Consider the following 11,528-nt stretch of genomic DNA (forward strand, 5'->3'; position numbering starts at 1 on the left):
GCCACTGGTGTCACTGACGGGCACAGTGACCCTTATTTCACGGAGAAATAAGCTAAAACCAGAGCTGTTAGCCGAAATTTGTAGTTGCGGTGAAATGATCTACCGAATTCATAAATTGTCAAAATTTCTCCTCACGATTATATATACAATTTCGTAAATATTGAAAATAAATGGATCACCCCGCACTCATTACCACGCCACCGATATTTCCGAGATTCGGTCAGCATGAAGAAGGTATAGTATGGTATTGGAGGAGGCGACCGACAGCTGAGGTCATTTGCGCAATGAGGAAAGGGTATGGAAGGAAGGGTGGAGAGAGACCCGGCGTCGACAATAGCCTGCTCTTAACGAAAGGCGCCAAGGAGACCACGGCTTAACGTCCCATCCGACGGACGGAGTGTTTCGTTTGAAATGCCTTCCACACAACATTCAAGCAGGGATCGGACAGTCTCTGAAAATTCTCTGCCACCGCCGGGATTTGAACCCGAACCCGCCCGGTGGGAAGCCAACACTCTAGCCACCATGCCAACCCGATCCCCAGCATGAAGAATATGAGTTATTCATGACTTGAAAGAATTCTTCTCGGATTTCTTACTCCGGGTAACATTACGTATGATGAAGGCCTAAAATTTGGTTGGGAGACTTTCCCAGCATCTTCAGAGCTGATTTCAGGGATCATGAAGATGATGGAAAAGAGTCCCAACAAAACGTTGGCCTTTAACATGAAGACCCTATTCCGGATGGAGACCCGAGAAGAATTCATTTAGAGATTAAAGTGCTCCCCAAGTCGTAAGAAAATCCTAGGTTCTATGCGACAAACTCGTGCCTCCTCCATGTAGTTCTTTTGAAAATGACCATGGTGTCGAAAAACTGTATACGATTTCCTATATACGATTATGACTAGAGACTATGGGCCGTATTTTTAAACGAATCTCTTTCTCTTACTCTTCGCCGGAGTGGGGAGAGTTAGAGATGTATCTCCACCTACTATTCGCAGTCAAGAACGTTCCTACAACGAAAGCAATCTCTTCCTCTTCGAAGTAGTGAGTGTTGAGCTGCTCGCTGAAATTCTCATATCTACGTCACGCGTCCTTGACGTTTCGTGTGACGTTTGCTGCCCACAGTTCATTGCGCGAAACATATACAGACAGAAATATGGAGGACCGACGTATGGTTCGGCTCACAAGGGAAGAGACGAAGTTGTTGGTTGACATCATAGTTAAGCATCAGGAGGTTTTGGAGAGCAAGAAGACGGATGCATTATCAAATGCGAAGAAGGCGAAAGCCTGGTTGGATGTGCAGGAAGAATTTAATTCTAATGAATTTGTGCGGAAGGTAAGTAACTTTGGAAGTATGATGGTTATGAATGTATTGTGCGATTGTAGGAAAGGTTCTGCATAACTCGTATAACTCTGTTCAGAAGAAGGAATTTTTTGAACGCTACTTAAGTTCCTGGATCATTCATTGGCTTCGGGGTTTAGAATCGGTTGATAAAACTTTGAAGTTTGTTTTCCATTCTTTGCTGGAATCCTTAAGTGCATTTTGGTAGTAGATTGCAAAAAACCTTTGTGATTAAGTCGCTGTCAGAGATTTTACTTGTAACGTATTTCCCTTCATTAGCAATGCAAGATGAAATATGATTCACGCCATGCAATACAAATAAATGTTACTTTCCAACGCCGAGACCAAAAGCTTCACAATAATAATTCCATGTTATGGAATGCTATTGGAATTATTGTTGTGAGCTTTTGGTATCGGCGTGGTAGCGGTAATGATTACAACTACTCCACAATGGTGGCGGAGTAGTTGTAATTGTTAAAGTAAGTAATTTTTTAATAAACGTAGCATCATAAATTGTGGCTGTAGTGATGGATATTGATTTTTAGTTTGTCCAGTAATTTATTTTGTGTCGTAAACCTCAATCTTACCGATAATTTCTCGCCCTTATAGCGCACCGCCAAGCAATTGAGGAAGAGTTGGGATAACCTGAAGATGAGAAAGAGGAAAGAGCTGGCTAATGAAAGGCAGGAGAGGATGAGGACTGGTGGCGGACCTATGCCGTCCACCAGCCGGGAAGATTTGCCACCAGAGATGGAAATAGCCATGCCGTCCATCTCCTACTCACCGCCGAATGCGGGGGATTGCGATGCATTGCCGGTCCCTAGCGTTTCCACGGTGGGTAGGGTTGGGACCTCGGAGTGTTTGCTTCTTCCCAACGTTTCTGAGATATCAGGCAAGTTGATTGAAAATAAGGATTATGTACCTATCATTAATGAAGGGAATTCCATAGTGTCACACTGAGATTAACAACAATCAAAAAAGTATCACATTTAACATCTTCCAGCCAAAAATTAGTAATGGCGAACAGTATCATGATTTTGCATGAAAGAATAACACTTCTTTAAAGAGAAATTTAACTGTATCGTACTAGCCTTTGTGTATTATGTTCTTATTTTCCTGCGACTTATGGAAGTTGTTATTGGATATCAAATATAATCAAGGTTAATTTGAGTTTCTTGATACCATTTCCAGGAATGTAATCGGATGTTTTTCATTAATCAATGGTATACTTTATGATATTTCCTCAGATTTTGAGGACAGACCGGCAGAGGAAGCATACACTCCGAGGATGCAAGGTGCAGGGACCTCTTCCAGTTCGAAAAGGGCACGATTTACCAGGGAAGCGGCCATTGAGAAGGAGATGGAAGCTAGGCTGGAGCACATGGCATCTTATAATGAAAAGGAGGATGCCATCCAGCGGATCCGGAAGAGAGAAGCAGAGATTGCATGCGCAATCAAGGAACAGGAGCTAGCCAACGCCAAGGCTGCTGGAAAGACCATCCAGATGGAGGAGGAATTCAAGAGGCGTATCTTAAGTATACAGCTTCAAACGGAGGAGGCGAAGCTGAAGCGTGTGGTACTTGTTATGATATATTACTATGCTGCAAAGATAAAACAAGTTTAGTAACAGCCAAATACATGAGTAGAATCTTAAATGTGAACATGAGGCAATAATCATTCCTATTGTGAGTTCATAATGCATCAGTGTTCATTTCAAAATTTTTAATACACCTCTTGATGAATAAAATTTCTGCAAATAGCTAACTTACAATAAGCATAGCATTCCCTTTAATTTCTAGGACATTTCATTGTTCTTTATATTGTTGTTTGATGATGTGCTTGGAATAGTGATAAATGAAACATCTACAGCATGAAATAATATCTCTTCCAGTGGTAGACTGCTATTGGAGGGAATGCCTCCAGTTCTTCATGAACACATTTCTGTTTCCACTCATTCCATTTGCCCGTTATTGAACTTTTTTATTATCCCCCATTAAAAGATTAAATTCATCAAGGTATGAAGTACTTCCTTTAATTTGGTTTTATTTGAAATTCCACTGAAGTGTGTATTGACAGGAATTGACAATGAAGCTTAAGGCACTTTCTCATTGGTTCTTGAATAATGCATGTCACGGTCACACATCTTTTCTATTATTTGATTTCTCTATTTTATCTTAATAGCTTTTAATTATAGGACTGGCATGTCTTTATTTTTCAATAACTTTAAAATACTGGAAAATGAAAAGTTATTTCTTACTGGATTCATTACTTGGTTACTCATTATCCCTAATATGTGCGTTCTTTCACCTAGGTAAAGGTCTTTCTTGTTAAAATTCTCCATTATCTTGTTATCTGTAAAGTTATTTGCTTATGATTCTAATCCAATGGCTATTCAGGAAAGTACATTCATTCAAATCAGCCAATTTTAGGGATAATGAAAACAAAATATATGTATGTTAAGTTTGATGCATGTTTCAGTTTTCTGCAGAATTGGCATATTAGTTGTGGGAACTCAAACTTTCAAATGCATAGCCAACTTTTCAGTGTATGAAGTCTTGCAGTTATGAAACCCAGCATGATAACATTTAATCCATGCAATGCTTCCTTAAATGAATGATTGTAAATAAAAGCATGTGAATGACCATTGTATTTGCATATTGATATGAAGGTGTAATGCATGATTTGAGGGGCCAAATTACATCTGTATTGTTGTGTGGAGTTTGTATGCATCATATGCTTATATGCCAACTTCTTTGTAAGCTTTCAGATACGCCTCTATGAATTCCTCCTCTATCTTGGCGTTGGCTTGCTCCCTGTTCCTGCTTCTCTCTCCCGGACTGCTGGATGCGTCTGTGTCATTTAAGATGCCATTACTCCCGCCTGCTTCCATGCCTTCTCATGGACCATTTCCCCTGGTGATGGTGCCCTTTTTGTAACTGGAAAGAGATCCTCTGCACCTGCATGACTATTTTCCATCCTGCTTGACTCCTGCCTTTCATTAGCCATATCCCAACTCTTCCTCATGTAATTCTGCACATCCAACCAGCAATTTTGCCTTCTTTGCATTTGATTTTGCATCGTCTTCTTGCTCTCAGAAATATGTTTTGTCTGTCAACCAACAACTTCGTCCTTCCTTTGTAATTTTTTTGTATTTATTTATTTTTAAATTTTAAATAAAGTTTAATTCAATTGAACATGGCTAATGTTATTTAGCTGCATTTCCCATTCCTTAAATTACTCTTTCTTTCAATCTGTTCAGGTAATTCGGTGACGTAGGTAAAAGCAATACGTAATGTAATAATTATATTTAATTTGATGCATTCCTTTCTCACCATGAGTGGTCACCATCAAAGGTGTAGTTTTGTGGTTTAATATAAAGCAGTTTTTGGATCACTTTAACATGTTGCTGAAGGTAACACAAACTATTCATTGGAAAAACTTTCGTTTAGCAAATTGAGTGAGTAATATTTATGTTGACATGTCAGTCATTAATGCATCATGGTTAACCATAGTGACTCTAGCATATAGTTGCTTTCATGTGAACGATCTCTCTCAATACCTCCCATGAATGAAAATAATTTAATGCTAATGAAATACTATGCTTACACAACTCCTCTCATTAGTAATTTCACTGCTGTGCAAGGCATTGCTGCCTTTGTAGGAGACTTTTTTTAAGATTTCATTTGATATTCTATGTAGTTCATCACATCTGTCATCAATATGAAGGTTGATTGCGTGTAGCTCTCGATTCAATTCTCCAATGTAGTAGTGGTCCATTGCTGAAATCAAGTTCCTGCTTTACATTTTTTATTACCTTCTCCTTGTTGTAAGATATGTTAACAGCATAGAATATGGAAAGTGACCTTGAATAACCCTCCCCTGTTGCTCTTCCCTTTGATCAGTCCTACTATCATACAGTCATGTTTCATGATGGGACTGACTACCTCTTCAGGTTTTAATGAAAAGTAATTCTGCTAAGGTTTTCTTTAAATGATGCTAATTTCAATACAGAATTGTTTAATTTTATTAATTTCCTAAAATTTAATTGTCGAAGCCCATTTTTTGTCATATTATCTGATTGCCTATTCATCGTTCATGATTATTTTTCCATGAAATTGTATTTCCTCACAAATATGAAATGGACAAATTGAAAGGGCATAACATGGTCCGATGGTCCATGGATGTGCCTGCTAGATAAATTTTAGTATGTATAATATATAAAACATTTAATTAATTTCCACGCAGATAGAGGCCTGAAATTAGGGTTATAGCTATGAGAAGTAATTATAGCTCTTTTCTTATGCTTCATTTTGCTATCCATATTCATGCATTGCAAGGAACATGCAAAACTTGTGGGAGCCTAGAGCAAAAAGGGAAATGAAGGAACTACATACATGGTTTTAAATCAGAATAACATAATTTATTTATTAAGATCCATTGCAATTGAACAATTCACTATGAAAGTACGTGATGGAAGACACGTGCATTTATGTTGGAAGAATACACAAAAGGGATTGGCAGAATCCCATTAATTCAGAAGTAGAATTCCTCAGCAACCGCGGTTTGCCTCATCCGGATATTTTCAAACCATAATTTGCCTCGAGATGAAGTTGCCAATTTCAGCATAAGATACTGCGCAATGCAAGCAGTCCTGGAGTTGTGGATTGCACTGCAACCATGCTCCCTACTCGGCGAATTGTACAGAGATGTTTTACCCAATAATAGAAATAATGGATATGTTTACAAATGACAAGTTGAAGCTCATGATGCAAAATTTTCCAAAAAAGATGGCATGCATAGACCAATGAGACAAATGATATCCTTGGAGTCAGTAAGTATCCTCTATACCTTAGGTCTGCTTCCTGGGACAAGGTGCCACGCCACATGAAGTTATTTACTTCACACAAGAATTTTGGGGTCGTGAAGTTCTTCTCATTGTGTTTATGCAGAATCAAATCCTATGCCACGTTCTGAGGTTCAAGAACATTGACCTATTTAAAAGAAAAATGACATTGTATGATTTCGTTAGAACATGCATACCTTACAATTTCAGGGCTACATATAATGAGTAATCTAAGTCAATAGTACATTGTTGTTAGATCTGAAGATTAACATGGTGAATTCTCAATGGAGTACACTGAATATAATCTTAAATCAAATCGAATTATATTTTATCAGTGAGCTTTCAAAATAAATGAAATTATGGAAGTTAAAATTGAAATCTTTCCAGCCATTGTCATACATATCTCCATTTCTGCATATCATTTCCTTCTTTGATATCACATAAAGTAAGCCAAATGGAGTTGAAATGGTAATTTTCATATCATATTAATTTTCCCAAAAATAATTACCTCTTCACCAAAATGCCTCTCTATGAATGCCGCCCGGATGGCATTTGGGCGACCGTGAACAGGTTGGAGTCTTTGTACAGGGACTTCCAACCTGGGCATAGCTGGCATACGATCAGGCATAGGATCATGATTCTGCATAGCCACATTGTGAAGAACTGCACAAGCCAAAATGACCTTCTGTGCAGTAAATAACTTCACGCGGAGCTTCATACTGAGGCATGGAAATCTACGTTTCCACACCCCAAATGTACGCTCCACGGTGCACCTTGTCCTAATGTGGGAGATGTTGTACCTGAAAGGTTAGTTTTCATAAAACACCATACTTAAGGCATTGAGGTGCTATAACTTTTGTCAAAATTACAACGTGAATCACAAATTCTCTCCTTATTTACCTCCTCTCAGAAGCAGACTCTGGTCTTAAAACTGGTGTGAAAAGATATGGCAATAGAGGATACCCACTATCTCCGAGAAGGATGCCCTTCACCTCATTGGTCTCAAATTTCATCTTAAGGCGACTATTGTGGAAAATTCTAGCATCATGAGCTGAACCTTGCCATCTGCAAACTATATCCATTATTTCCATATTTGGACCGGCAACGACCTAAGTTAAAATGAAATTATAAGATTCCACTTTAGCACTTGTTGACATAAAAACAATGAAATTGCATTCTAAATAGTAGTGCAGAAGAAACTTGAATAAATAGTAGTGTAACATCGAGAAATCTAACAACTTGGTGCAACATGATGACGATAAATAAAATATACATACCTGCACATTTAGGGAAAACCACCCCTTCCGGTTTCTGTACAACTCGCCAAACTCCCCCCCCGGACTCACAATCGGAACATGGGTGCAGTCGATACAACCCACCACTCCAGGAAATTGAGCTTTTTCGTAAAAAGATCTCTTGCATCGAGCAGTATCTTCATCTGAACTTGGCAACTTCATGTACCGAGGTAATACTGCCACCAGGTCATTACTGATGCTCTGTAATGATTACCAAATATTTGTCATGAAACACCTTATAACTCTCCCCCTACAAATGGAAAGTTTACGCTCATACAAGCACCAAACTAAGGAGAAAGCATACCTTAATAATTTTGGACACCGTCCCCTGAGTAACCCCGGCCAGATCGCCGCAAACTAACTGCAAAAGGGATTTGAATATGTATTACATGATCAACGCGACAAAAACACATTTATAAATATTAAGTAAAAGATACCACATACCTGGAATGACCCGGTGGCGTAAAACCTCAAGGCAATTAGCAGCTTCAAAATATCCGGAATCGGCAAACCACGGTTGCTTAAACGCTCACTCCTCACGTAAGGTAATAAGACGTCTGATACCGTTCTCTTTGAGAAGCGATACCTCTGGAGGAATTCCGCTTCTGAATAAAACTCAATGGGATTCTGCCTATCCCTTAGGTGCATTCTTCCAACATAAATATACGGCTCTTCCATCACGTACCTTGCAAATGCTGCGTCCATGTTGATGCAATGTTTGTTTACTTCATTGCTATTACGGACTTCACTTTTTCGTTCTTTTTATACGTTTCCTTATAACAGGCATATATGATGAAATAAATAAACATCAACCGGTTAAAGAAGCGACATTTTAACTACATTATGATCGCATATTGCCACATGTGTCTAAAAAAAAATGCCAAAATCCGGAGGTGATCAACGCATTCCGCCATGTTAGGCATTGAAACCGTTCCTACAATTTAGTAGCATGGTCTGAGCCATGCTCAAAATAGTAGGGAGACGAGGGAGACAATCGGTATGCTTGTAGATAGAGCTGGTCCTACAAACGAAGAGGTTCGTTTAAAAAACGCTTAGAGGTTGACTTCCCCCTAGTAACGCGTCATACGGGAAGAGTCGTTCCTCTAGGAACGTCTTAAAATACGGCCCTATGTCTCTATATACGAATCGGTGGATGTTAAAACAAGGCTAAAGAGAAAGCCTGCTTGGGATCTTTTGTACCTACTGCACGCAAGTTCTGTGGAAAACAAAACGGATGTTAGCTATAAAATTAAAAAAAAAACAATGGCAGTGTTTCTAATTTATATTGAGTAGGTAGGATGGATTAGGTACGCATGATATTATCGCTTTCTATCGAATATCTCCGGGAATTATAGCCGGAGGAATAGAAGGATCAACAACTTTGCTATTTCCACATAGTAATTTATTGACACCGACCATGGTTTCGTTACAGGTAAAGGATCTTCATAATGTTACTCTGTAAAGAAACCATGGTTACAGAGTAACATTATCAAGGTCCCTTACCTGTAACGAAACCATGGTCGGTGTCAATAAATTACTATGTGGAAATAGCAAAGTTGTTGATCCTTCTATTCCTGCGAGTATGGATTTCCACCAAGTTACGCCCGCTACTATTAATTAAATTATATTCGGACTAACAGAGTACGAAGCCGACACTATAGCTGCCGCACCAATACGATCCCTCACGCCGTTGCCAACGGTTGGTAAGGTTGCTCTTACCACTAACTTCCATGAATATCTCTCATGTCACAAATAGCTAAATCTTTTAATCACCTTTTTCAAATACCAGCATAAATAATACAAATTCAAAATCAGGATTGGTAAGTCAAAGAATCGGAGCTATCCACAGGAATCCATAAGAATTGTGCTTGCGTGCGTCGCAGTCAGAAGGCCCGCGGCAAAACGCCCGGCGCAAAACCCCCGCCGACATAAGGCCCGGCGAAATCCCCTGAGGTCCCGCAGGTGATGCGCGACACTGAAAAGGCTAAGAAATATATATAATTATATAGCACTATAACTCTAAGGTGGAAAAAGTTGGTTCAGATATTTCAAGGGCATTTGGAACTTTCAAATATCTTGAGGGTAAAAAGTTAATACCGCTCTCGAAATATTATGAAACACATTTCATAATAAGTCGCTCAAGGAATCCGCTAAAGTTAATTTATTAGAATCACCAAAGTAATTACTCAGTTTGGATTTCAAATAAAGAGCATCACTTGTATGACGAACAATAATTTTTTTTACCAAATAGGACGAGTACAATGACACTCAATCTGCATTGGCAACGAAATAAATTACACCACGAGAGTGTATGCCAACTGTCCCCTCACAAATATTGATGCAAGAGAGAGTCAAAGCATTCCCAGCAGTCATAACTGAATTGACTGCGACTACAATTGAATTAAATGCGGAGAATCATCCGCATACCGACCCATGATTATAAATGATTCGATGAAACGATCCTATAAAAATGCTGTTGTAAGAGTGTATAACCGAATGTGGATAGATGAAGCTAGTGGATCATTGGATAATCCTTATAAAGAGTTACATAATCTTTTATTCCTGTGTTATTTTCATCTGTTTATAAATCCGAAGTATAATTTATAATACGAGGATTAAATATAAGATTAAGTGAATTCCTTTAAAATTCTAACCTTGCTTTTAGTTCAATTAGATGTAATTCTACATATAACATGACATTTCGTTTATTTTACAGACAATAACAAGCTTTACTTACCTAATACATTATTCCAGAAAATTTTAAAATATAGAATGTTGAAGGTTAAATTATGTCATACAATGTACCAAACAATTTAGAATACATTATTTTAATAGTTTCAAAATACATCAAAAAGCAACGCCAAAGATGTTTAATTTGGATCCAATTTTTCAATTTGGATTTTTTAAAACTTTCCAAGTGTATTTTTTTTGTGATGCACTGGGTTAATGTGAAATGAAAGTCATTCGTTAACTTATTTCTTTAGATTATGAATTTTATCTAGCAGTTTTCCATTGCATGATTTAACACAACATTATTCAATCATATAAATATAATTTTATATAAAATGTGACATATTGAAAAACCCTATTTTTCATTATAAAATACCATTGATACCAATTATCAAAATAATATGGTTAAGTATCATATTTTTAGACATCACCAACCAGCGTTTAGCCATATCACATTTAAAAAATATAATCTACCATTATATGTATCAACTCGTCTTTGCTCGCTGGGGGAGCTCTGCCCCCCGACCCTCCCAAAAAGGCATGTGGCTTAAAATGGTCACTGTGGAACGTCATATAATTTTTGTCTGCCATTTAGATACCTCCACTGTATAAGCGCTCAACAATCGCCGATTGTTGAGCGCTAATGCAGTGGAAGGTATCAATTTGTTACTTGAGGATCGTTTACTTTTCAGTTGGCTAGATTAGATATAAGCAATATTTCCACTTTCAAGTAAAACGAGCGTATGGTTCGTAGGTAACCATATGAAAATAAATTTTAATAGTAGAAAAACGCTTGTCGGAGGGACTTAAAAAATAAAATAAATTTCTACGAGTCAGACAGAGTCTATATTATTCAATTCAAATACAAAAAACGTTGTGAGCATATTACACTTTAACACTCAATTCATACTTAATATCTTAACATAACGACTTTAAGAAATACAATGAACTGCAGTTAACTACATTTTCATTGATAAAGAATTACATAAATCGAGTAAACACTGCAAGAAGTATAGTTAAAAATACCAGTTTTAAACTCATCGCAATTTGATTCATATGAAGCATTGAATATTTTTTTTACCAAACAAGTTTGATAAATGCAGTTCGATATATACTAGCAGCATGGCACCCATTAGTTTGATAAAACAACTAAGATCAAACGCATAATAAACCCGCGTGAGCCAATGACAGATTTTCCACCCAGAAAACCATTTTTCTGATTGAAAATCATTAATATAACTAATAACTTCAGGCTTTACTTTGTGAAACCTCTCCATATTGGAAGTAAGGAAATAAAACTTTGTAAGGTTCACTGTTAT

The 11,528-nt window shown here is 37.7% G+C and overlaps 2 protein-coding genes across 3 annotated transcripts; one reads left to right on the plus strand and one right to left on the minus strand.

Moving 5' to 3' along the window:
* The first annotated feature begins 915 nt into the window (after positions 1 to 915).
* LOC124153678 lies at positions 916 to 4,262 on the plus strand. 2 transcript variants are annotated; one of them, XM_046526986.1, is made up of 4 exons: positions 916 to 1,335; positions 1,951 to 2,233; positions 2,589 to 2,917; positions 4,102 to 4,262. In XM_046526986.1, the coding sequence occupies exons 1-4, from the start codon at positions 1,156 to 1,158 to the stop codon at positions 4,120 to 4,122; spliced, it is 813 nt and encodes a 270-aa protein (XP_046382942.1). In that variant the 5' UTR covers positions 916 to 1,155; the 3' UTR covers positions 4,123 to 4,262. The 2 variants fall into 2 exon arrangements, with proteins under 2 accessions (XP_046382942.1, XP_046382941.1); XM_046526985.1 differs by having other exon boundaries at positions 2,589 to 4,262.
* Positions 4,263 to 6,011: 1,749 nt separating this feature from the next.
* On the minus strand, positions 6,012 to 8,599 carry LOC124174056 (putative nuclease HARBI1). Its single transcript, XM_046553191.1, has 6 exons — positions 7,924 to 8,599; positions 7,784 to 7,840; positions 7,462 to 7,680; positions 7,085 to 7,293; positions 6,693 to 6,984; positions 6,012 to 6,332 (listed from the first exon to the last, which is right to left on the minus strand). The coding sequence occupies exons 1-6, from the start codon at positions 8,182 to 8,184 to the stop codon at positions 6,300 to 6,302; spliced, it is 1,071 nt and encodes a 356-aa protein (XP_046409147.1). The 5' UTR covers positions 8,185 to 8,599; the 3' UTR covers positions 6,012 to 6,299.
* Between the last annotated feature and the right edge of the window lie 2,929 nt (positions 8,600 to 11,528).

Source organism: Ischnura elegans, chromosome 2, assembly GCF_921293095.1.
Source record: "Ischnura elegans chromosome 2, ioIscEleg1.1, whole genome shotgun sequence".
NCBI lineage: Eukaryota > Metazoa > Arthropoda > Insecta > Odonata > Coenagrionidae > Ischnura > Ischnura elegans.

Bases quoted from the DNA above. Each gene is read 5' to 3' on its own strand.
- LOC124153678 (XM_046526985.1), top strand. From the start codon at position 1,156: ATGGAGGACCGACGTATGGTTCGGCTCACAAGGGAAGAGACGAAGTTG. The intron at 1,336-1,950 runs GTAAGTAACTTT...TCGCCCTTATAG, and splicing joins CTAATGAATTTGTGCGGAAG to CGCACCGCCAAGCAATTGAG. The intron at 2,234-2,588 runs GCAAGTTGATTG...ATATTTCCTCAG, and splicing joins CAACGTTTCTGAGATATCAG to ATTTTGAGGACAGACCGGCA.
- LOC124174056 (XM_046553191.1), bottom strand. From the start codon at position 8,184: ATGGACGCAGCATTTGCAAGGTACGTGATGGAAGAGCCGTATATTTAT. The intron at 7,841-7,923 runs GTATGTGGTATC...TCCCTTTTGCAG, and splicing joins ACGCCACCGGGTCATTCCAG to TTAGTTTGCGGCGATCTGGC. The intron at 7,294-7,461 runs GTATGTATATTT...ATTTTAACTTAG, and splicing joins GGTTTTCCCTAAATGTGCAG to GTCGTTGCCGGTCCAAATAT.